At 30.5% G+C, this 27,873-nt stretch overlaps 2 protein-coding genes across 6 annotated transcripts in view; one reads left to right on the plus strand and one right to left on the minus strand.

Moving 5' to 3' along the window:
* Positions 1–426: 426 nt before the first annotated feature.
* LOC148628363 (S-adenosylmethionine sensor upstream of mTORC1-like) lies at positions 427–14,765 on the minus strand. 4 transcript variants are annotated; one of them, XM_088586133.1, is made up of 5 exons: positions 14,600–14,765; positions 9,852–9,950; positions 8,662–8,927; positions 3,653–3,767; positions 427–1,594 (listed from the first exon to the last, which is right to left on the minus strand). In XM_088586133.1, exons 3-5 carry the CDS (start codon positions 8,913–8,915, stop codon positions 1,070–1,072), a joined length of 894 nt encoding a protein of 297 aa, XP_088442259.1. In that variant the 5' UTR covers positions 8,916–8,927; positions 9,852–9,950; positions 14,600–14,765; the 3' UTR covers positions 427–1,069. The 4 variants fall into 4 exon arrangements, with proteins under 4 accessions (XP_088442259.1, XP_088442249.1, XP_088442255.1 ...); XM_088586123.1 differs by having other exon boundaries at positions 8,662–8,989; XM_088586129.1 differs by having other exon boundaries at positions 8,662–8,989; positions 9,852–9,965.
* Positions 14,766–14,875: 110 nt separating this feature from the next.
* LOC148628364 (forkhead box protein P1-like) overlaps positions 14,876–27,873 on the plus strand; it is a 47,648-nt gene continuing 34,650 nt past the window's right edge. Inside the window, exon 1 of one of the 2 annotated variants that reach the window (XM_088586100.1) lies at positions 14,876–14,989. The gene's annotated coding sequence lies outside the window, so the exon portion shown is untranslated. The remainder of the gene's footprint in view (positions 14,990–27,873) is intronic. The other variant, XM_088586106.1, reaches the window with a different exon arrangement.

A 27,873-nucleotide genomic window follows, 5' to 3' on the forward strand; every position in this document is an offset into this window, starting at 1 on the left:
AATACATGTACAGTTGCCCTTATTAAATCTAACTGATCTGCCCAGTTTTGTGTGGAGACAAGGAGTTGCAAATCTATATTCAGTTATTAGTGTACATGTATTTCTTTTCAATTAGTTTATAGTTCAATTGTTTTTGTACGCTTTTTTGGCAAATTTTTTGTGCTCTACATTAATTAGTTTTTAGGAATGCCCAGTCCTAGTTTTGGAAGTTTATATATGATTTTACATAATCCATCTGTTTCTACTAATGCAAAACTACATTTAACAACAATATAATCTATCTTCAACATGACCTTATTTTCTTTGATGTATGAGTATAAATTGCAGTATCAATGAGCTATCTCCCAATGGTCAGTGTATTTCGGTTGATTGACTTTCTTTTCAAACATCTCAACTAGGTTCTGCAGATCATTGAAACTAAAAATCCTAATTACTTCTTTTTAATGAATCTTAATCTGTTAAGATATAAACTCAACATGTGATATACACAACAAATTTACATACTGATATTTTTTTTTGATGTGCAACCACATTAATCGGGCTCAGTGCAAAGCATAATGTGTATGACTAGTCAATTGATCTTGTTTTAATATGTATGAATTATTAAAATACAGCAAATCAATCAATCAATCAAGTGTGCATCACATGTTTAAGGTCATGCTGAATTGACAGCCAAAACATTTCAGTCATTGAATTTTTTCATTAGTAAATTTGCAAGCAAAGTTACATAACATCACAATCACATGGTAAAATTACACCTTTGAGATGATACACTTAAAAAATCAACCAATTAGGAGAGACATTACATCCAAAATAAAATAATGCTTCATATTGGTTCAAATTGAAGTCAGTTACAAAACCCATTGAATTTTTTGCCATGTGACTGGGTCTTGTTTTTTACACAAGCCTATATTTCAAACCCGGTCACAACCATTGTTTCTCTAAATGAGACCATTTAAACAATATAAGGGGGTCTTTTTGTTTTCTTTTGTTAAAGAAATAACAAAAGTTGTACACAAAAGTAAAACTTAAAACATTTATAACTGCAAATCATCACGTATTTTCCTAATTATTCATCAAAGTTAGGTAAGTCTTTGAGAGTTTTGAGGAAAAAGTTCTCATCCTCAGCACCATATGGTTTTGTGTCCTCCTCCTGTTCCTCTTTGAAGTCTTGATGAATGTACAACATATCGGGTGTCACGTTAGAACTCAAATCTTGTGTGTCTACCTTTCTAAAAGCTAAACAATGTAAGTGTTTAAGTTTCACATATCTCCATCGCACAAATCCAATAGCCTCTATTGCAGTTTTCCAACTTTTAATCATATGAGCATTTCTATGTTGTTTGTGGGAGTCTGGTGTTACAATGAGTAAGAGACCATTATCAGTTAGAAGTTCTCTAGCTTGTGTACAACATAACCACCTTTGTTGAGGAGATGGTAGGTATTCTAATAGTAATGAAAAAACAATTGAATGAAAACATTGTCTGGGAAGTTTTGTAACAGGTCCATTCAATTTTTCCAAGAATGCTTCAGCTGTATTTTCAGGAACTGAATCACTTATCTCTAAATGCAGGAAGTCACATGACAGTACATTCTGAAAAATATGAAACACAAGCTTGTATTTTATATTCTTGCTAAAAGGACTTTGACCCTTTAGTTCAAAATTGTTGTAATCAATAAAAAAATGATAACACACAAGTTCCCATCCATATGAGGAGGAATAGGATGATGGTCATGTGACTTTCATTGATCAGAAACTAATTGAAAAAAAAACATGAAATGTACATATGTTCCTAATATTAATTTTGTGGTGTTATAAATTAATAAATAATTGATTGATCTAAAACCATTTGTGTTTTTTTCTTCAAATGACCCATTTTAATACATTAAAGTGAGGTATTTTCACTAAAAACTATAAATTTTGTTGAATTTTAGCCTTTTAGACTGTTCAAAATCTAAAATAGGAACCACCTATTTTCTTTCTCCTTGTTTTTGAAAGATTGAATACCCCATCAAATAAAAATTTTGACAGATTTGTATGACTTACTCGGTGATATTTCCATGTACCTTCCTCAGCAATCCATTGAAAAAAAATGGCAAAGATAATGTTTAATATATTTTAAAAACAAAGCCATAAGCCCGCTTGTTTTAACACAGTTACTAAAAGAGTAATAAAGGGAACCAACATTATAGCGGTAATCAAAAGAATGTAATCCAGGGACAAAGACCAGACATGGAAAACAGACATACACAACAAAGAACATAAAGTAACTAAAATCATACATACAAAGTAACAAAAGCAAACTCAGACTCCACTAAAAACTAGGAGCATGGACCAGGTGTACTGGTACCGGTAGAGTGCTGTTTAATTGATAAATCTACCAAATTTGAAGAAATCTAAATGACAAAAAAATATAATTCTAAAAGGCTCTTCTTTAATTCTAATTTCTCCACTCTACAACAAAGTGGTGTCAGCATTAAAAATATTTTTGCAGTTTTCTTCTTTCACCTACATACCAAAATTTATTTTATTGCTGACAGAAATTTGTTGGTTTTTTTTTCTAGTCAAACATTTGATACAGATTTAACTTGAGTTGTGTACCTGTTAAATCACTGTTTATTAATGAAGATATTTCACCTCTCTCCTGTTAATGGTCTTATACATGTTATAAATTTCAAGCTGTTGAATAATATGCAGAGTGAAGAACAGACTTTTGCCTAAGAAATTTAAAATTCAATTTTCTACTTTCCATCAGCAATATACAATGTATGTAAAAAAAAAGTACAAATAGTCCCTTAAACTAGAGAAAATTAAAAAAAAATGTATAAAAAAATATCATAACAAAAAAAGAATCAGAAATGATATTTTTTTTTATCAAAATCAGTCCATGAGCAATGCCCCTTTCTTTTTAAATCCTTTTAAATTTTGCTCACTTAAACCTTACAATGATCTTTATCTGAAGCAGAAAAAAGTGGCTCCTTTCCGAGTCATGGTATAATAATCTTACAGAAATACTGTTAACAGTGTTTATCAAAAGCATGTATTTTTTCCCATAGGAAACACTATCCTATTCTGTAAACATTAATTTTAGTCTCAACCTTGATTCTCTTACAGTTAACAATAAAAACTTCTACTATAATATTTAAATGCCAGCACGAACTGCTGTAAAGCATGTAAGAGTAGTGGTGTCAAAATATTTAAAACAAGATACTGCTGCAATATGTGTAAATTTTATGAAAAACAGAAGATCTTTTAAGCCAGGAATTACTTTTGGTGACAATCACTTTTGTTTTATTTTTTCTAGTTGGTTCTTTTCATTGCAATTTGTTATAAAAGTAACTTGCTCTAGATTTCAAGCTTTTTGAATAATGACTGCAATCCCAAAAGTTTTTTTCCATAGCTCTCAAAAGGCACTATTATTTGTAGGCATCAACTTTAATTGTTAACTAAAACTTCATTACTTCGTTGAATTTTGAATTTATGGCTAACATGATTCATTTAAGTTTCCCCAAGAAATTGTACATTTTGTAGCATTTATATTTATGATTGATGGAACCATAAAAGTTGGTAACCTCCTAAAAATGCATGATCATTGCCCTTTTCTTGATGTCCTCCAATTTTCGCTTAAAACTGGTAAATGCATTAACTTACTGGTGTTGCTGGACAGATATCAATCCCAACAGACAAGAGTTGCTCATAGCAGGAAAATGGATTAAAACAACTTCCCACATCAAGAATCCTTATCTTGTCCTCCTGTGACAGTTTTCTGAAAAATCAAAAAATTTTGAAACAATAAATAATTGAAAAACTTTTTCTTTGATCCAGCTCTAAATGACTAAAATTTAATTATATCTCTCACTCTGAGAAAACATTGAGAAATTAATCTAAATGATGACCATAACAACTTAACAATGTAAGATATTTTTTTTACATATAAGACAATAAAAATATGTCATATTAATTTAAATCAATTTAAAAAATAATTTGAGATACTTTTAAACTTTTTAGAATAATTGAAAATAAGAATTGGCATTATACAGAAATTCAAAGGAAAATAACAGGGGTACATATAAAATCAATTAATTTGTTTTTTTTAACCTTTTTTATGTTGCTAAATGATTAGCAACTTATTGCACTCCCAAATTTTATTTTGGATTTTACAACATTCAGCAGATTGTATACCGTACACAGCAGATTGTATACTGTATTCAGCAGATTGTATACCGTATTCAGCAGATTGTATACCGTACAAACACTTCTTATGTTCAAACAATTACACTAATAAGGAAATATAATTTGTATATGAAATATGAAATGGTGTATGTAAGTCTTCCTACTTTGATAAAAGTACTGTTAAAAGGTTAAAGATGTCTGAAGTGTTTACCCAATCAACAACTAAGACAATACACCAAATCTGAATGGCTAGATATAGTTAGAGAGGTGGAAGTTTGTTTTTAATTTTTTATGGACAAGACGTTTGTTTCAAAGATTAGTGTGCTTCTAAAAAGGCGATTGGAGAGTTCTAAATAACTGCATCAAAGGTTCTAACCACTTCACTACAATTAAGTTATGGGATATCATTATCTTAGAATGGTTTGCAAAAAAACATATGGAGATCATATGCAATGTTAAGCCAATTTGCTTGGTATTATTTTCATCAAGTGTATACATGTACATCAGTATTATCATTAGTCTTTTAGATTGCTTTCCTTTTGGAGTAGTATGCTATTTTTTCTATAAATAAATAACTTCTTTACTTCTAACATTTTTTAAGACTGCAGTCTTTCATTTTAATAAAATATGTACTGTTCTGTACTCATTGCTACATGCAACAGGCTAAAATACTTCAGTGCTCACAGTACTTTGGTTAAAGTTTTATTTGATGTCAATAGTGAAGTGTTTAAAGGTTATTAAACAGACAAGCAGTTTATCCCACTTTTTTATAAAACTATCTTTTCACTGAGGTATTATTGGATGTTAATGTGACTGTTGGCGTATCTGTTCCAGAGTCCACATGTATAAAAAGAGATAAGTTATAGATACTCTGACAGATTTCAATATCTTTAGTAAGTGTAGAACATTTGTCTTGATCAGGGGTTTGAGTTTTCTTTCAAGAGTGAAAGGTCCTAGGACTTTTCTGCATCCTTAATATAAAGGTCCACCAGAAGAAAGTGATGGGTCTTCAATAAGATTAAATACAAAGTATGGTAGGTCTAGGACCTAGATAAAAGAAATTTCAATGATCCTGAAGTTTGAAGATATCACACCTCAGACTAGAGTTAATCTGAACCCCTCCTTGACATTCAAAATGATCCATTTCATTTACAATGCTTTAAATCCTTTTATCGGTGCACACTGTTTTTAGTTCATTGCTTGAAACCTTTTTCAGTTTCTGAGAAGTTTACAAAATCAATGTCTACTCAACTCAGTACAAGTATGCCTGTTGGTGCCTATCATTTAAGTACCAATTCATATAAAATTCAAACACTGCTAATGGTACAGGTGATGTGTGGTGCTGAAAAACTATTATTTTTGGATCTTCATGTATGCTTTATCTTTAATTCACTTTTCTATAAATCTGCATTTTTCAAAAATCATAAATTTACATGTATCTCCCAATTAAATCAATCAAATCAAGAATGACAACTCTTGCAAAGTGCCAATTTCATACTCAATCTATAATTTCTATCTGAAAAGTTCAACAACCAAATGACTAACTAACTCGTTATGTTGTCTGTAACTGTTTCTGAATAAGAAATAATAAGTTAGCTTGATTTGTTATAGGCCCTCTGAATGGTTGTTTCTCTTTTCAACATGATAGGTTATTTTCCATAGACTAACTTGGTACTGTGATGTAATTAGTGTTGATTGGTCCAGTCCACAATTAAAATAGGTCTAAACTAAAAAAAAAGCTTTGGTAAAGGAATAAATCTTAATTTTTACTGGAATCGATGAAAAAAAATTATAAGGCTTGTGTTTTTTTTTCTTTTTTTTTTATTTTTGACCAAGTTGTGTTTGTATAATCAACTTTGGAGAGGTTACACTTTTTCTTGAACCACTTTGCAGATCATGAAGCCAAAACTGCCCCAAAGTTTGTCATTTCGCATAATTGGTCAAATAATCCTCATAAAGCAGTGAATGGGTGGAATTTTTACATGTATTAATCACCTCCTGTCAGATTTTTACAAAGACTGCTTCTTAATAGGTCTGTGAAAAAAAGTTAACTGAAATATAGTGTCCCTACCATAAGATCTTAAAATAATGGCTGTTGATTTGACAAAAGACATTAAGTTCACTGAGTTTAAAATTAAAATAGCACCTTCTTGAAAAACTATAAAATTAGAACTATAACAAATGATACTTGACTACAAAACATTTTTATCAAATTTCACATAAAACAAACTATATGGAAGGATTGAAGGAAAGATCTTGATTTATTTTATAAAAACAAATATCTGTTATTGATTTTGTGCCATGTCTATTTTCAACACAAACAAATTGAAATGTTTTTACAGTGAAGTAAACAATATCAAGCAGACAAATCAATACATTAACTTGCTAGCAAATGAATGTTTGTTTGCAGAAAATAAATAACTATTTATAAAGGGTATGATGATACACGACCACAACGCTAGAGAAAAAGATTTGAGATATTATTCACCAAGGACGATATCTAATGTCTTAAGTTATTTTTCACCATTGACAATATTTCAAATCAAAGATTATTTACAATTAGTAATGTGGTTATTTACTGGAATAAAGCGGGGTGAAACTACAAGTTACCTAAGGACCTATACAAATCAATGCAGTATTCGAGGATTTTTCAGAAATTGAAGTTTCCTCGGGAAAAATCCATATAAAATTAACTTTCCCACAGTCAATGACTGCTTTCCTGACAAAATAAATCTTTACAGCATATTAAGTTTTCAAATTGCCATGGGAAAGTGTAACTTAGTACCTAACTTCCACTGACCCAAATTTCACTTGCCCAGGGTAATGGGAAATAGGAATCCTAGAACACTGCAATGTGACATACATGTACAATCTGTTCTCACCTGGTTAAAGTCCAAGGTTCATGTGGGCAATGTCAACCCTTGGCAATAATTCATCATCTCTCCGGAACACTTAAAAATCTTATTCTCTATTTTTAGGCAAATTGCAAAAAAATTTCTTGATAGGTAAAATGTGATTAATTTTACTGTTTATTGATTGCAACTTGTTAAATACACTAAATTAAAAATTAAAGAAGAAATTTATGGAAAAGATTGATTGATTGTGGTTGATTGATTGAATGATTAATTTATTTAATGTCCTTTGTCATGCACTTCTGGCTCAGAATGTTTGATAAATCAAATCAGACCCTGAAGTAGTCAGACACCAAGCTGGATCTGACTTTATTGTGCTAGCTAACAGAAGCATCAGTACATCATTAGATATGTCACCTCACTCGCACATATTATTCTGATTGTAAGCCAACAAGTCATCACTCTATCACTCTACCCCCGAAATATCGTCTGAATATAGCTGAAATATTGCTGCTCGGACGTTAAACCCCAACAAACAAACAAACAAACCCCCGAAATATGTATGCATTTTACTGTAAATTTTCAAAACTCTTAATTAATTGATATAGGAGCATAAACAAGGCAACCAAGTATAAAATTTCTGACTAAGAACAAGTTCAGTTTTTTTATGACAATTGGCCCTTTATTGTCAAGGCCAACACACCAAGTATTGACAGTTTAACCATTACTCGTCCATTCGTCCATGGGAGATATTATTTAATCACTTTTTTAATTATTTTGTTTAATAGCTACCAATTTTTTTAAAGAACCAAACAAGACATTCAGAAACTTTTAATTGATGATATCATCTCTCTTTCTAGACCCACAAGACATGTTCTTGAATTAAAGTAACTAATTATAAGAGTTATTGTATGTGGAAGACCAAAATTCTGGAATCAATGTACGAAAATTATTTTTAACAGATTTTTTATACCAAAGGTATTTTTTATTCTTTTGGGGAGGGTGTCTACTTTGCATTCAGGAAGAAGATACATAAAATGATTCATAAGACCATGCAGGTCTACAAAAGTTGTTACTACTTGTTATCAATGTGGAACAATAATTCATTACTGGATTTCTTGCATTAAAAAATTTAACCAGTTGATTCCTGTCATTATTAAAGTAAAATTTGTTTCTGCCACTCAATGCTAGTTTCTACTGATGGATTTTGTTTGAATTTGAATACATTGTATATGGTACCTAATATAATATACAATGATTTAGAGGTCAAATTTGAAAGCCATAATTACAGGTATTAACAACCTCTAACATTGCTCTTGTTCACTGAGACTTCAATCCACTTAAAACAAAGTTGCTGTAGTTGATCAATGCATTTTCTGTAATTTCAAGAACTGGTTTTAACTAGATTACAAAAATGTGATGTCACATACAGCTTATAGTCTTTGTGTCAGTCTCCTATGTATAAGCAATAATTTTACACTTTTCATAAAACAATTGTATTAGGATGGGTAACGGCAAAGAAATACATTTTTTTTCTTGAAATATATGAATATTCAAAGAGAAGGCAAACCAATGAAAAGTATACATTTTAATTATTTGGTGCACAATGGAATACAATTTGTTCAAATGACTTACACTGATGACTGTAATTGATTTTCTGAAATCTCCTCAGAGCTGGATGGTGCCAGAGTAACTTCCTTACAATTACTAACAGCATCACTTGTACATTCAGATTCTTTCTTCAATTTTTCAAAGAACAATCTCCTTTGTTCTTTTTTCATAGCCTTTTCCAAACCTCCTCCATGGAAATATTCCAGAAGAGTTGCTACACACCAGTCTACTCTTGTCTGAGGTAGTTTGGACCAGTGTTTAACAGCTAAACTGTGCATGGCATCTGCATACTTTGAAAGTAGTTCTTTGTTAGAGCAATGGTCTTTCCATATTTTATCAAGGTCTCCAGTATCTGTTTTTTTTTAAAGAATATGTTTTTTTTTCTTATTTTAAGGATGCCAATTACGACAGTACAAGTAAAGTACATTAATATAAGTAGAAACATATAACAACTCTTTTAATTGTATCAGGAAAGTGAAATTAAGGAGTAACCAAGGTTTCAACCAAATAAAAAAATCAGAATGCAGTGATCAAGGTTTCAACCAAATCACAAAATCAGAATGCAGTTATCAAGGTTTCAACTAAATCACAAAATCAGAATGCAGTAACCAAGGTTGCAACCAAATCACAAAATCAGAATGCAGTAACCAAAGTGTCAACCAAATTACAAAATCAGAATGCAGTCACCAAGGTTTCAACCAAATCACAAAATCAGAATGCAGTGATCAAGGTTACAACCAAATCACAAAATCAGAATGCAGTAACCAAGGTTTCAACCAAATCACAAAATCAGAATGCAGTCACCAAGGTTTCAACCAAATCACAAAATTAGAATGCAGTGATCAAGGAAAAAGCAAAAACAAGTGTTCTAGAAAGAATTTATAATATACAGAAATAAAGGGAAAAAAACTGAAAATTAAATGATTCTGTAATTCATCAGAAATTAACTACAATTAATTGACATTTTTAAGTTATCTCAGCATGTCATGCGAAGGTTACAAACAGATGGAGAAACAGGAAGCAAAAAAAAATTATGTTGGTTTTAATCAGCAAGAAAAACTTTTGCAATGACGATAAACAGATTCCAAACAACCTTTAACAAACACCTTCAAAATTAATGTGCAGATTAAAATAGCATAAATTCAGTTGTAAAAAAAGTTATACCTAAGAAAAATATTTATAAAGCAATTAATAGATATTGAAAATCAACTTACTACTCTGAAACTGTTTCCTTAACTTAGCATGAGTATTTTTTATGATGCCAGCTAAGTTTATGTGTTCTTGTTTATCTTCATCCATTTATTCAGCTTCACCTATAACACATGCATCTAAAGGAATTTTATATCCTTGCATCACCAATTCAGGTTCATCTTTACATCACACTTACGGCTTCTGAATGATAATTAAATGCTCAATAGGGCAGAGCGTCATGTACACCAAAAGTTCTTAAGCCTGTACAGTTGAGCCAAGTACAGAGACAATGTTTAAGCATTATATAGCTCTGAATTTTGATTTTTTATACAACGATAAAAAGTTTTGCAAGATCATAAGTTTCTGACAGTCAGAATGAAAGCAGTAAAAATACTACAGTATTAAAATAATTAAATTGGACATTTATCTTTCATGAAGCAATATTCAAAATAATACACAGTAAGATTAAACATAAAGAATTCATTTTTTTGAAATCAAATAAAGTTTAATTTTGGACAAGTTAGACCTTGATATAGACTTAACTGAAAACAAAGGCCCACAATGAAAATACTTATTCAGTATATGAAAGGACCCCATGCAGTCAAGAGTTTAACTTTTTTTTTAAATATTAAACTAAGATTATTTTTTTATCAAGATTTGGACAATGAAAATAGAGCCCAACATAAACAAAATGCTCCCAGGAGCCTGAATCGCTCACTTGGTTGAATTTTGCATTTCAAGGGCAATAAATTAAACAAGAAGTTGTCCAACAATTTTGACTCAAGAAGACTTTGGTAGGACTTATCATCAGGATCATTTCAGCAATTGAAAATTTCTTTCTATCTATCATAGTTTTCAAGATATTGGCTGAAAACTGTAAAAGACAAAAGGCATTTTCCCCTTTCAAGGGCAATAACTCTTACAAGGAGTTGTCTGACAATTTTTATCCCTGAAGACTTTTGTAGGCCTTATAATAAGGATCATTTCAGCAATTAAAAGAATTTGGCTTAACCTAACCATTCTGAAGATGTATGTGAAAAACTACTATCTGACTCCTATGTTCTATTTTTAGTAATAGTGGTCATGTTTTTCTACAAATCAAATATCCCCATAAGAATTCTATGCAGGATACCTCAAGGACCATTCATACCAAGTTTGGTTCAAATTGGTCAAGTTACCGTCAGAGGAGAAGATTTTTTTAAAGAAATAACATTAAAAATAGCAAAAAACTTTGTAAAAGGGCAATAACTCCAACATGGCTTAATAGATTAAAATGAAAATTTGACCCTAGATAGATTTCATCATGCTAAACACTTATACCCATCTCAGAATTTAGCTAAACCTAATGGTTTGGGAGATATATGCGAAAAACTACTTTCTGACCCCTTTGTTTAATCTTTAGTAAATGCGGCCATGTATTTCGATGGATCAAAAATCCCCACTTCAGTTCTATGCAGGATACTCCAAGGAACATTCATACCAAGTTTGGTTCGAACTGATCAAATAGTGTCAGAGGAGAAGATTTTTGAAAGAAATAACTTTAAAAATAACAAAAAAACGTGGATAAAGGGCAATAACTCCAACATGGCTTCACAGATTAAAATGAAAATTTTACCCCATATAGATCTCATCATGCTGAACACTTTAACCTATCTCAGAATTTGAAGTTTTGAAGAAATATGTGAAAAACTACTGTCTGACCCCTACGTTCTATTTTTAGTAACGACGGCCATGTTTTTCAACGGATCAAAAATCTCCATATCAGTTCTATGCAGAATACCCCAATAAACATTCATACCAAGTTTGGTTCCAATTGGTCAGGTAGTGTCAGAGGAGAAGAGTTTTGAAAAATTGTTAACGACGACGGACGACGACGGACGCCAAGTGATGGCAATAGCTCACATCACCTTCGGCCAGGTGAGCTAAAAATCTAAATATATGTTCATGGTTAACATCAGCATGGTAAAAACCCAATGAATTCCATATCTTTTTAAAAAAAAAACAACGAAGAACCGATTTTTGGACCACTGGAACCTTCATATCAAAGTACATTTTTGTAATTATACATTTAAAACCAAAAATATATAGATAAATGCATAACAGAAATTAGATTTCTTATGAAATAAATTAAAGTTCAGTACTTGACCTTAATTTGGACTAAACTGAAAGTAAAGCCCAAAATCATAGTTCTAAATATTCATAATATTGTAAAATTCTGCATATCAAATGACTACTGTATAACAATATGATTTCCCCATAGAAAGCAATGCAACATCAGTATGAAATAAATTTACATGTTGCACTAGTGCAAATATAGTTAAAATATGTGAAGTCATCCATGACAAAAGTTCATTTTAACAAGACAAAATTACTGTAGAAGTGCTCTTGTTTGTGGGGTACCAATTTTCATGGTTTTCATGGGAAGGCCAATCCATGAAATTTGGTTCCCATCAAATAGGAGATTTCCATTGATGTGTATTCTGAAAATCTCAAAACCATGAATTCAAGAATCCACGAAAATTGTTATCCATGAATTAAAGAACTTTCATAGTATATTGCCATACAATAAAAAAGGCTTACTGCATGAATACTGGGGAAAATGACCCTTGTAGAATGTATATTGCACTTGTAAATTTGTGCAATATAAAATCTACTGGGATAATATTCCCTCGTTTTCATGCAATAATAACCCTATATACTTAAAAAACCTGAATCAATAACAAACTTTGTTGAAAATTGGTCATGAAATAAACAACTAATACAAAGTTTATCCAAATACTCCCCCCCAAAAAAAATTCAGTGTAATTTAGGCCAGAATCCTTAAGTTAATCAGAACTTTTTCTGGAAAAAATACTGTTGTACAATTACATGGAGATCAACAAACTCAAACTGATACTCAAGTTATTGTCCTGAAACAAAATTTCAATGAAGTTCTACAACAACATTGATAATCAGTTATGTTGGATATGAATTTTCCCCCAGCTTTTAGTGGGGTTTTTATTGCTACTAAGTGTCAGTCTCTGTTACAGGCTATGGGTGAAACATGGCATGAAAAACTCAATATTTTGAAGGTTGCATCATCAGAATCCAAGAAAAAAGGCAAGATTTTCGATATCACTATAGTAAATTCAACAAAATTTTACATCAATCATAGAGAGGGTGTCCATGTAGAAACCAAACAGTTCCTATTATAGGGATAGCACATGGTATCATTTTTTAAGTTCCCAAAGAAAGCAACCAAATTTGGCACAAAATGAAAGAGAATGAATTTGAATGCTTTCCATTTAATTTATTTCTCTTTAACTGTTGCAGTCAAAACTAACATTTAACTTTGAGAAACAATGCGTTTGTGATATGAAATAGATGAACATTTTTTGAAAACAAAATTTGTCATGTGCCACCCACTGCCTAGTTTTTGCAAGAAATTTTGTTGGATTTACTATAGTGATATAGAAAATCTTGTCTTTTTCTTGGATTCTGATCGTACAACTTTCAAAATGTTAGGTTTTTTCATGCCATGGTTCACCTACTGCCTGTAACATAGACTGACATTTACTAGTAATACAAACCCCTATAAAAGTTGGGGAATAAACTCTGGGCCTACAGGACTAAAATAAATCAAACTAAAGGTAATCATAACCATTGTTCAAGTTAAAATCCATAAATTACACTTTGCATTTTAATTCAAACAGCAAATATACAGCTGCTAATTTCAACCTAGTAGGGTTGTTTTCTTTTTTACATATTCACCATATCCATTCTAGTTATATAAAAATACTTAAATAATTCAATTCCATTCATGTAACAAAGTCTATATTTTTATCTTTTCATGCGAAAGGAGAAAAGTAAGAAATAAGCCTGCTGAATTTATAAACAGATAAGGGGAAATGAGGTATAAAAAGTAAACACTTTTTGCTCACATTGCATATGACAAATTATTTTACCAAAAAATTTGGACAACTGCCTTTCTTTCAGAAAAAAACCCATAGCCTCCTCCTACCGAAATAAAATACGTATATTTAAAAAGCTGAATATGAATTTTAATACTTAATTATATGTACAACAGTCATAGGTCTCCCTCCTGAAATTTCCTTAAATCAAGACATTTTTCAAGGGTTTTTTTTTCGCTATATACCCAGTAGTATATGGGTTGGTGTAAAAACAGGATGGACCCTTTTTTATATCTTACTCAACAGAATTCAAAATTTTAAATGATTTCCAAAGAAACAATAAAAGTGCTTTTAATTGATAAAAATTGTTTTAGTATTTGAACTTAAATCCAATTTCATTGCAACAAATCATTAGACATGCTTTGACAAGAATTGAAGTTATTAATTGCGATTTTAAGCTCAAAATTCAAATATGATGGGAGAAATACACAGATAAATATTCCACTTTGAAATGGGCATGTATGCAAGAGATTCTTTCATGTTGTATCAAGAGGCTCACACCGAAAACACGTGACTTTAAAACACCTATATGTATGCCAACTTAATTAAAGTGCAACATTTCATTTTATAAATTCTGATATTTCCTTTAAATTCAAAAATGGTGATTTAACCAAAAACATCGCTAATTCTTATATATACAGTTATTATGCAACATAAGGAGGGTTTATTGTAAGCGCATTTTTTATTTCTTTTTTTTCTTTCTAAAGGGATGAGACAGTTATGGGACGATTTGTCTTGATTGCATCCCCATTTTGATGAATAAAATTTATACAAACACCAGTTCCAACAAAGTCTGAATATAAAAAAAAACTACATATTACCACAACTAATTATTTTGTACATCGGCTAACAATTTGCTGGCGTCCATTTCTTGTACATATCATACATTGTACGCTTTTACTGAACATGTGTCCGTCAGGTCTGCTGTGTTTACATAGCAGGTGCGAGTGACGTCATTCTTTCATTATTAGATTCGAAAGATGCGTTATGTATAGCATTAAATGAGAAAATTTGTAAATAAATGCTATTCACGACCTTAATTTTGTATACAGTATGCTTAAGTAGAAAAGTAACTGGGAACTATTTTAGTAAATAGATGTTTTGAGCGCAAGGATATATGTTTGTTTATCGTAATAGTCGTGCATCGCCCTATCTCTTCCAAGAGAACACAAAGATTTATCGCAAAAGGAGTAATTAAACAGTATTAAAAGGTAAGATTGCTCAGTCTTGTTAAATGTCTCAATCAATCGTCCTTTGCCACAATATGGTATGACTGTCATCGAATCTATTTTTAATTTGAAGCCGGTAAAATCTCGGGATCCGCACGTATAACACTGCCCCCAAAATAAACAATTTTGCATAGTAGCCTTGATCCACACGTGGGTCTATGTAGACCATAGAAGATAAAGGTCTACAAATGGTACGTTTTCAGGAAAGAGTTAGTGTATATACTTATAGATTCAAAGCTTTATATCATGTCAGAGCAATCAAAATGAACAAAGCTTGTTCATTTGCATGAGTACAAAGAATCTGTTGTTTTTACTAATGATATATAGTTGTATGGACTGGTCAAGATAACTATTAATTATGCTACCCTTGTTCGATCTGGACCTATTTTCATTTCTGTGTTTTATTTTGCCTGGATTTCCTACAACACAAGCGGGAATAGTGTCAAAAAGGATACAATTATACATGTTTTCTTTTTTGTTTTGTTTTTCAGTTCATATTTATTCTTAAACTTTTAAAGTATATGTAGTTCAACATGTTTATGGTCACATATAGTCAGCAAGTTGAGAACCAATATACAAATAATATGTAGCTAAGAGGTTGGTAGAGCAGTTTGTTACCCTGAGTCTTTGTAATAGTGATGGTGGATGTACATATTCAAGGTAGGCAATGCTCTACCCCTATACATGTATGTGTTGTTTACTTTATTATATTGATAATAATGTTCCATTTCTTCAAAGGGTTACTCTTTGAGATATGTGATAGAGCAGTATGTTACCCTCAGTTTGAACAAATAAATTACATGAAATATAATGTAATGAGAGGTCAACATTGGGCTTGTGTTGTGCCTCAGTATAGCTAACTAAAAGTTTCTTGTAGTCACCTTTCTCAGATCAAACTTCATTTTGTATACTGTACCATTAAATTTACACATGTTACATGTATATGTACAAAATGTACATGTGCACTGTTATTGCAAATTGATTGTAATGGAATGACCATACCTTGTAGTTAACATTAAAATTTATTTTGATATATAACTATAATTATTGTACATTATTTTCCACGTACATGTACTTGTATTTCCAGGATCACAGATTCAGATGTTTTTATTTTTAAAGTTTGCACATGCTTTGTCAATAATTTAACTGACTATCAAAGTGTCATCTTTACAAATGTATGTACAACAGTGGTAGGTTTGGGAGGGTTCCAGGCGTCAATTACACAAAAAGTCGTCAGTGTAAAACTGATCATAAGTTATGAAGTAACAATGCCATTTTCTGTTATGACATCATTACTTAGGATCAACTTTACCCTTACAACTTTTTGTGAAATTTATGCCAGGGGTAGGAGCTATATCCTTTGTTGAAAAACTTTCTTGATTTATTGTGTAAAATTTGGTAAAAAATTAGAAAACATTAGCCTGGAAACCCTCTTTTTTCTTGAACCTTTTCATTTCGAAGCTCTGGATCTAGTAAAGATCTGAAAAGTATCTTTAATTTAAACAAGCTGATTTGTACAAATTGTTTCACATTCTTTGGACATTCAAGTAAGCATTTACACTTAAATCTGAACCTTTATTCTGAGACTAGTAAATATTGACTCAAGCTTATGGAACATCATGGAGTATTTGTTTACTTACAAACATACAATGTAAAAGTAAATCTGCTCTAATTTGAAGATCAGACTTGTATTAATTTGTAGTAGTTCAACATTTTTTTTGCGACAAAATGATTTCAATTGTAAATATCTTGCACTAGCATTGCGTGTTTGACAATCGTGAGTCAGATGCCAATAAATAAAACAGTTAAGATATACAATGAAAATGTTCACAACATAGTGAAGCATTAATATCTCAAAAAATTAATTTTACAATCTCATGTCCTTTAAAGGAGTTTTTACAGTTTATTTATAATGTTTATTTGCAAATTAAAAAAAAAAATGTACAATACTATAAAAAACGATTAAAGGTAACCTTATTTGTTTAAATAAAATTTTCCAATTTTTATATTTTTCGTTTTTGAGATGTTTTACTACATTTTTCCTCTAGTCTACAAGTTCACTGGTGCCAAATAATTACTGTTACATATAACAAGTGTTCCTTGTATCGAAAAAGAGCACAGTATTGACCAAAATATTTCTTAAGTAGCCAGTGGTATGATTATACAATATTGCACATTCAAGAGTGTTGTATGAAAATGTACATGTAGCCCCAAAATTACATTTTAAATCTAAGGTGATAATTTTACCTTAAAGTGTTCTGTTTTATAAAAATTAAATAACATCATTAAAGTAAACACATTTATTGACACATGGAAACAACAATTCAAGATGATTTATTTGCATTTCTATCTTACAATATTACTCACAAAAACTCCTGGCTTTATTGCCACAAAAATTTGTTTTTATTAAAAGTATTGACCTCATTTTTTTGTGATGCACAATGAGTATATGATGTTTTCATAATGTCTTTTGTAATAATTTAGTTTTAATTTCTTCCCAAATGTTACATGTGCATGCATATGTGCATATTCAATAATGATAGTATGACTTTATTTTATCCTGTTTCTACTTTAGGTACATTTAAATACAATGGCTGATTCGGAGGTGGTGGAGGGGAAGTTCTTCTCCTCTCCTTGCATGTACCTGTAATCCTAATTTTCCCAAACATGTACAAAGAATGTATGAATATAGCTAACCATAAAAGTTTTTGCTTAGTTCTGCTTAACTATTTATGCATACAAAAACACTTGCTAAATGGGATATAGTTTTGAAGTACAGACATTATTTTTTCTGAATTACTCAGTTAAAGAATTTGGCTTTTCTCTTTTCTAATGGATGTACTTACATGTAAAGCATACCATTCTGAATGTGGGGGTGGTTCTTTTGTGTGTGCTGAAATTGAAATGCACTATAGTCGATTAGCAAATGAAAAATATATATATATTTTATATTTTTTATGTATACATTTGTACCCACCCAGGCTTAGCATACATGTAGTTACCATGTAATACTAGTTTGTTCGAGTGTTTGAATACCCAGGATTGCCTAGGGTAATAGAAATACCTTATAATTCATGGGTTAATGTAGACACAAGATATGGATTTAAAAAAGATTTTGCAAAATTAAGTAGTGACATTTGCCCATCTGTATGCCCGAAGGTGAAAATATTTTTCATTCAAGAATATTTATTGAATTACCAAAACAAAAAAGTGTGGTATACTTAAGTATCTATAAAATCCTTGATTGAAGTACATGTAACTGGGGTAGGAAAAAAGATGCTTTGTAAATTTTCCCATGACACATGGGCTTTACAAAGTAACAGTTAAAGCAACAAGAGAATGGCTTTTTTTAGCTTCTACTGTGTGGTTATTACACCTGATACTTACCCTAGAATAACCTTAACAGAGGACTAGTACTGTAACTGTATGCAGCCATTTAAATGTGGTTGAGCCATATTTTTTAAATACATGTACTATGTATAGTAATTTAGTCAATAGAGAAATTCTACTTTTTGCCATTTTGACAATCAGAGTCAGAATTTCAAAATACTTGGTATGGAATTCTTTCTCTATTTAGCTGGAGTTAAAAAACTGCTTAAAAATATACAATCAGAACTACTTATCTCATGGAGAGTTAACACAGACAGTTAAAAACTATATAAACAATTGAATACAAGACTACCAGTACTCTGCTTACTATAGACTTGCCTTGGGACAGGCACATGTGTACATGTATATGAATTGTAGGAACTCAGGGTTTCATATATAAAAAATGTATAGCTGTGTCCATTGGACTTAAATAGAGTTTGCAAAAACATTTCCTTCAATGTCAGTCCAAGGTCACACAGAATTCAATCTTCTAATAGACTTAAAGATAATTTCAAAGTCCAGTGTATTACAGCAATGTTACAGATATCTTTATTTTGTTGGACATGGGTTCTGCGCTGAAGCACGAGCAGCCATAATTTTCCCAGTTGGGCCAGACAGATATTTCTTTGGCCTTAACCAGTTGATGTTGAACTAAGGTCAAGGAATTCAGTGAAATTCTGCATATCTGTTGTATAGCATGAATATACATGTACTCAGACATTTACTGAACACAAAACAAGTATATCATGAATAGGAGGTCGCTTATTTAGATTTTAGGTACATGTATAGGCAAGGTTGTTTTTGACACATCAAATTGGAATTGACTTTTTTCTCCACTTTTGAAAAAAAAATGACAGATTGACAGAGTTATTTGTTTTTCAATAAACATTTAATAAGTTAGATTTGCTACTGTCAAAATTCTATCAATACATGTAGTCTTTCAATACATGTACATCTATGCAATAATGCATTAGATATTGTTTGTCCCTGCTAAAACATTTAATACTCTACTCAGAGAATTACAAACATTGAATTTGAAGTGCTATAAACAAACTGTTTCTATGTGCTTTAATAAATTATTTCCAAGTGTGTTGTTTACCCGAACTGTAAACAATCAATGACCTGAATTTTATGGCTATTTATGTTCTGTGATATATTGATTGATTCGTGGATTATATATATCCTTTATGAAAACAGTAATTGAAGGTATTACTGTTTATTGCAATGAAGGTGTTTAAATTGTAGAAATTTTGAAAAGAAAATTGGGAGATGGATACTAAAATATTTGAGATGTTGGTTTGAGAAAGGTGGTGCTTTCTAATTAAGGTCATGCACCAATGATTTTCCATCTAGTTCTCTTTTTTTCTCTGGGGGAAAAAAGGGGAGCCCCAACTACCTCCGCCCTCCCACGTATCTGTATTACTTGCTTGTCTAAGCTAAGGGGTCAAATTAGGTAACTCTGTACCACTTGGTATTGATTTTTTGTTTTAACTTTGATATGATTAAAAAATGGTTGACATCTTTTGGCATTTGGTTCTAATTAAATTACTTGAAGGGACTTAAACAGTGATTGCAAGATAATTAATTAAGAATATCTTGAGGCAACCTTTAGAGAGATAAAAAAGGAGGCTTATATGTTGTTTGACAAATAAACTTAATTGATAATAGTACAGTTTTGATGGGTGTAAGAATATAAAACATTACAGTGGGTGCCACATTTTATATACTGTATCATTTGTTTATTCAACATAAATTGTACTTGTTAGCAATTTCTCTTTAAACAAAATAAGTGTCAGTGTGTTTGGTGCGAGTTCCACATACATGTATTCAAATTTAGAGGTTTTTTTTCTTAATCAACTTGCAATTCTCCTAATTTTTTTACCTGAATTATACATGCACCTGCAAGCATAAGAGCCACATGTATAATATTATGGAAAATATGCATGTCCAGTAAAAGATGTGAAAGACACCAATCATCTACAATTCCCATTGGAACATGATCTCTTCTATCAGCATATTTTGTAACTCCCAATTTTTGTCTCACCCCATTTGTATTTCAACTTAATTATTTAATTTTCTCTATGTGTTTTAGGTCTGTCATAAAACACTTTATAAACTGAACTTATTTTATTATCAAAACTACAATGTAAATCTTAAAGTGGATATTAATAAAAAAGATAGACACATATGACTTTTTTAAATTACATGTGTCTACCCTGCATACATGTGAATTGTGTTGTTTACACCTTATATATTTTAATTAATCTATTTATATATTCCTGTCTTTGACAATATTGATTACTTTGTAACTAATCAAGACGCATTTATTTCAACTAAGAATATTATGTGATACAGTGTAGGAAATGACAATGTAGAAAGGGAAATAACTCTGACTAAAAACTAGCTGTTATTTCAATGAGAACCAGGTACACGCACATGTGCATTTATTTTGTGATGGTGAAGCCTTAGTACATTCTGAAGATAGTTTAACTTTTTTTTTTCATTTGACTTGTGTTTGTTTTTTTCTACATGTACATTTTGTACATTAAATGTTTTAGTCTTACATGTATTTGATAGAGTCTCAATTTCTTGGAACTTGAATTGGACTGATTTTATAGAAACTAACCTATGATTTTTTTTTCTTAGCAATTTATACCATGTACAATGTATATCAAATTTGTTTAAGCTTGATGCAGATAGATACATGGATAATATTCATTTTACATGTATGTAATTAAAATAATTTGTTTTTTTTAATTAAGCAATAAAGCATGTTGTGTGTAAATGCCGTCACATTTTCAATAAAGTTTAAATTATTTTCAGAGTAAATGGAATCATAGAAAAATGAAATTTTGATGATTTGGAGAACTTAAAGGGATATCCCCATGCTTTGAATTTGCATTTATTAAGTATGTGTCGGATTTAAATGAGATCGATGTCTAAATATTATTCAAATTTTCATGCTAAGGATTGTTAATAGGATAATTTTTTATTAAATATAAATTTATTTTGATTTCGTTGTCGATCAGTGGAATCTATAATTCAAACAATTATTGACTAATTTATGAGTGATGTGTGTTTTTGTCTATTTATTTTCAATATATATTGACATATTTTAATGCCTTCAAAAATTTATTGTAAATCAGGTAGTTGATTTGTTTAGCTGTCAATCAGCTCACAACATAATGATTTTGTTGTTTGATGTTTCCTTATATTATGCATAGATTTCTTCGTTAATGAATCATTTCATGATACAAAATGTACATGTACAATGTGATTGCATGTTCAGTTTATGAAAGAATTGGTTGTTCTGTCCAAAATTTAAGACATTCATAGTAACGATTTTTTAAATGATTCATATATTTCATGTACATGTATAACATGAATAAATCAAAAAAAAATTATCATACCTCGAACCATGACTTACTTTCAGAAATAAAGGTATTATTTTAGTGTTTTGTAGTCTATTTAAATTTTTTGATGGTATTAGAGTAGTAGGTCATTGCTTCCAATATGAGTGAGTTATTCATTATTCCAAGCTACATTTACATATAATTTGAACACTTTCAATAACTATTGTCTGATTACTTTTCTGTCTTCAATAATATTTCAGTAGGATTGGGATTGTTTACCACAGTTTTACATAGTTAATCCATGTTTCAGGAATGTGTCCTTGTTATATATCAAAAACAACATGAAGTTTTGAAAAATTTACATGTATTTTTACATGTATGGTTTTGTTTTGCAAATTCTTCCTAACACCACTATTACAACATAATATTAGTCTGATGTTCTTATCTACATGTAAAATTGGTATGTAAAAATATGTTAAAATGATAAGTTCTTTTTTTATCATTACATCTTTGAAAAAAATTGACATGCATTAAAGAAGGTCAATGTACATGTATAAAGATGTACAAAAATAAAAAAACAGAAAAATTGTTGTTCAAGATATTTTGGAGATGCCATTACACTTTTTATACATTGAAGTATACTGCTGTCTCTCTGTCCATTCTGTCAATGTACCAATATATGTATAACAGTTCAATAGATTAAGAGGAAACTCTATATGATGGTTTGCCATCATACAAAAACTCAAAAATTTCTGGAGGTATTTTAGTTTGATTTTCATTGCTTTCCATTGTTTTGTATTTTTGAAGTCCTTTTTCATCAACATTTAAAATGGGAGGAGAGGCATGTGAATGCTATTATGCAGTTGTTTATTTTATGTTATTGTTAAACTATGTTGGCAAATTCTTTAGCTGACTTTGCTGTCCAGCATTATGTTATAATCTGCTAAAGCTGTTGTTTCAACTGTGTGACTTTGTATCATGTTCTTTTTATCAACTTCTGTGTACATCTTTCCATACTAGCAAGTTATTTGTTATTTAGATTTTTAGCTGACTTGAAATGATGTTCAACTCAGCTATTGGTTTGGTGATGGCAGGGGGGCATGCATCAACATTGGTTTCCCCGAGGATGACTGGAAGAGTTTATATCCAATTCAAATGAAACTTTGGGATATTGTTACATACCAGGTAATGAGACCCCTATTGATTTTTGGGAAATTTTGTTAAAGGTCAAGGTCTCAGCAGCTATAAAACTTGAACTTTTTCTGTAAAATTGAGATTTCCAGACAACAACTCAAAAAGTTTACATCTGATTCGAAGTAAACTTTGGGATATTGTTACATATTAGGTAAGTGAGATCCCTATAGATTTAAATTTTGTTTTAGGTCAAGGTCACAGTGGCCAAAAAACTTCATTTTTTTCTGAAAAAATTAGGTTTCCAGACAATAATTCTAAAAATTTGCTTCTGATTCAAACCAAACATTAAGATAATGTTACATTCCAGATAAGTGAGATACCTATTAATTTTGGAGAAAGTTTTAAACAAGGTCAAAGTCAAGTATGCCTAAATAAGTTACATTTTTCCTTAAAAATTAGGATTCCAGATCATAAAAGTTTACATCTGATTTTTCAAAATCCATTTAATAGTTTAGAAGGTGCTATACTTTCTTATTACCTCTGGACATCTAGAGAGAGCCCTTTTCAGTTAGATTGTATCCCTTTTCAAGTATCCATAAAATATAACTTGCTTAATGCCCATCTCTCTATGATGTTTAACCTTCATATAAAGTTTACTCAGAATCTATTGAACTATTGCACTTACAGGGTACATTGGCAGATGGACAGTTGACAAATTTTTTGTTCATGTGGGATATAGAATTTTTCAATAATGACAAGTAAAGGCCAAGTAACAAAATTATTACATTGATTAATATAATTTCTTTTGTACATGTATTAAAAGTGATAATTATTTTTACCACATTTTAAAGTTCAATATGAGCAGTCTAATTCAATTGCTACATAGTGATATTATAATCATAGTAAAAAACGGAACAATTTCTTTGGTTTCAGTGTAAAGTGTATTAATATCTTTTAGGTTGCACCAGTAGGTTTGTTCCACAAAAGGTTTTGTAAGGTTTGATAGATGATAGTTACCATTGGGACTTAGAATTAGAGAGCAAAAAGGGATCTGACAAAACATTGTCTTCAGCTTTGTATATATGGCTTATTTCTTGTGTCTTATTGCTGATTTTAGAGTTCTGTGATCATTATCTTTCTTGAAATAATCTTGACTTGTGTTTGAGAAATTTAATCACAATCCAAAGTCACAGCTGTTACAAGTCCATACTTTCTCAGCTGTATGAGGTTTTATTTCTGTGGTCATATCAAGCTTCACATTGCAAATCATTATTAATATTGATTTTTCACTATTTTTCTTGTTATTGCTCTTGATTCATCAAAAGTTGAATAAATCTTGAGCAATTCTTAAAATTAATGACGTTTGAATCTGATCAGATCAATTTAGTTTATGCAAAAGCTTATCGTTTGATTTGCGGTTGTTCATGCTTTTTAGTCAGTTATTTGGTATATGTATGTCAGATCTTGTTCAGAGCAGTTGAAATGCTTTTATTTAGCTTGAAAGTTACTTGTGTAGAATATCTTACCAATTTGCCTGCTTTCTGTTGGTCATACTCATCAAGGCTTGTTGAAATTGTCCTTTATCCAAAGCTTTGCTCTGTAAATCATCTGTTATTTCCTGACATACATGTATATTTCTTTCACTATTGTTCAAAACAAAAAAAAATCAGTTGTTCATTACTTTATACCATATTGATTTAAATACAAATAATGGATTTTTATAATCAATAAAATGTGACATATATTGGTTTAGGACTACAGCTTTAGTACCATAAATGAAAAGCTCAATAAATATGCACCTTAACTGTTACTTGTTAGTCATTGTTATAATTGTTTATATTTGATTTATTATTTTTGTCATATGTTTTGTCTGATTAAAGCTGTTTTGATTATTTATTTGTATTATGACTAACTGAACATTTTTTTGCCATATTGAGATTGTTACAAGGCCATAAATCAGGCAAGCCAGCCAGATTTTGCTTTTTCATCAAGGATCTATAAAGTTATTAGCCTTGCTGGTGTTGGAAAAAAAACCACCATTTTTTTTTTTGAAGTGTAAATTGAATGTGATAATGCATGTATCTAAACTGATGAGGCTGTAAAGTGTGTTTTTTGGTTTATCTTCATCTAATTTGATTTATGGATTCATAATGTGAAACTAGATATACAGAATACAGATGGTTAAGGCCACAATGACATAGTAAATATTTTGATTAGTGATTGATTGATTTAGTTTAAAAATTCATTGGTAGCTTTTTTATGCCTTTAAGGACAAGAATGTTGGTTCCATGTAGAAAATCCTTCTTTTTACTATTTTGATTCTGTAAATTAGCCTTTTTATTACACTTTACAGGAGGAATGTCAGGGGTTCACACTAATGTTGGTCTAAGGTCTTGGACCCTCAAATATTGAGACAGGACCATTGAAATTGTTTGCATAGATACTGTTTTCCTTAAGTGGACCATTGATTTGAAATTTGGGGAAGTCCAGGACCTTCCACTCTTAAAATAAATTTGCACTCCTTGAACATGAGTATTTTGAGTAAGATAATTAACTATTGTTCTTTGTAATATATATATATGAGTTTCTATACAGCTGTAAAAATTTTGCACTCACCTCCAATAATTAAGCTATTGTGGTAGCTTTATTAAAGTTTAATTGATAATTTACATCACTGTTGAGTACAAAAATATGGTACTTTCTAGTCCAAACACATGCTGTCCTTGTAGGCTTACTCAATGATGAATTTAATTATAAATTATCCTCAGTATTCCAGTATTCATACAAAAAATAAATATCTAAATCTTATACTGCTTTTTCTAGAACTCTTCTTGGATGGAGGTAGGAATGAAGAATGAAGAAATGTTGATATTCTCTTGCTGTAAAATTGACTACAGGTTTAAGGAGAGGACAAATTTTACTTAATAAACAATTAGGATTTATGAGACTTACTTACGTAATCTGATGTACCTAGAAATATTTAAAGGAATACAGGATTTGAAATTTTTATGTGGTTACATAACCTTCAGAATATCATAAGTAAACAATTTCTTTATAAGCTTACTACAAAATTAGCTAAACAAAGCCTGCAGATTTATAACAGGTTGAGAGTTTTACTATACAAAGACAATGAATACCTGTACATATATAGGGGATGATCCAGAATGCCTTTCCAATCAAGTCAATGAGATACCCAAATATGTCATTATTGCATGTTTACTATACGTTGTTCTCATGTGTTTGAATTTTTTTAGGTAGGTTTTTGACTGATATCCTTACTTAACAACTTTAATTACTGTCTTCTTTTCACCTAGAATAATAGATGTAGTAGTATTTCCATGAACCAACTGACCATCAGTTCATGAATTAGTCAAGAACATGAGTTGGAAGTAAATGTGTATCTCCATAGAAAATGCTTTCTCAGGCAATATCTTGAAATTAAAATCCTCGAGGCAAGATCAGATTTCCACATTTTTCTTATGTGAGCATAAAATATGTAGAATAATTTATAAACCCAATTTGCTTTAGAAAAAAAGTGGAATTGGAACTAAGTAATAACTGTAAAACTTTATAAGAGTTTGCTTATACATGAAGCCAACTGTCAGTATGGTTAGAGTAGTGGTCAATGTTAATTACCAGTCAGATGATCTTGACCTGTATGGACATGCACAAATATAGAATATTTATGCATGTCCATTTCCAATTAATGCTCAGATTATTCTTAAGTCATGATAAATAAACTATATTTCCCCTTATGTCTTTTAGAATTTCATCCCTCTAATAATTTTTGCTTACTCAAGCTATATTATAATGGTTTCAAAAATCTTATAGTTCTAAGGGGAGTAACTCTATTTTGAAGTTCTAGTAGCTCTGCAAAAAGCAAAGTTAGTTAATAACTAAGTAGTTTAATGAATTTTAAGGTGTTTTAACTTGTCAGATTTTAAAAAAAAGTCTCAGTATATTAAATTTCTTTTGGTTTTATCTAAAATTGTAGTATTTGTGCTATAAGCACATTCAAAACAATTCGGATTAATTTTAATTCATTTCAATTTCAAATATGTATTCCCCTATAAAAATCAACGACTTGATATGATTACTCTTTAGTAACTGTGATGAACCAAATGTTTTTACAACTAGTTACCAGGAAGTGCAAGTTTCTCTCAAATTTTTAAGCAATCTATGGTTTGCTTATGATATTGACCAGGGAACCAGATTAGGAACCAAATTAAACAACAGGCAATGGCTATACATATACATACATATAAATAAATATAATAATGATAATGTATATGACCTATATAGTCAATTGTAACAAGCCTCTGTGTTTGAATCAGACTCTGGGTAATGTTCAATGCTAACATATTATTCCATCTTTTAATGTAAACTTCCCATTCTCATACAAGCAAAAACACAAGTAGGACACGTTTATGATATTTAAGAGGTACATTTTGATCTTGATTGAAGCTAGAACTATGAAGCTATGACGGTAAACACAGCACTGATCAGCTGCGTAATGTGGAGTAGTAATTATGAGTGCAAGTGACTAAAAAAACTAAGATTGTGCATATAGTGAGTAGCACGTGCTTTATATATTTGGAATACTTGCTACAAAATGTGAATAAATGAATAAGGAATATATAAGTACATATTCACAAATTTAATGGCTTCATATTCCATTCCTTTTATTATATCTGAAAGTAATTATAGTGCCTGCTACATGTATGACGTCTTTTTATTTATACCTTTACATATCTCTCTCATCCTTTAAAATGAACATTTCCTCAGAATATTTTGGGTTTGCCTTTTCATCATTTTCTCCCTTTCATATTTATTTTTTTCCTCCCCTTATCTGATTTTCTTTTCTTTCTAATGATGTTGCTTATGTTGGTTTTTAATTATTGATGCTACTGTTAGGTCCTTGGGCAGGTGTGTAAACAAACAAAAGTACCAGACACCAATTATCCATAACTGATTTATCAAACCCAGTTCTGCTCTATAGGGACTCATTTC

Source organism: Perna viridis, chromosome 1 (assembly GCF_037379345.1).
Source record: "Perna viridis isolate PV_CMFRI_1.1 ecotype Kerala chromosome 1, ASM3737934v1, whole genome shotgun sequence".
In the NCBI taxonomy this organism is placed as follows: Eukaryota; Metazoa; Mollusca; class Bivalvia; order Mytilida; family Mytilidae; genus Perna; species Perna viridis.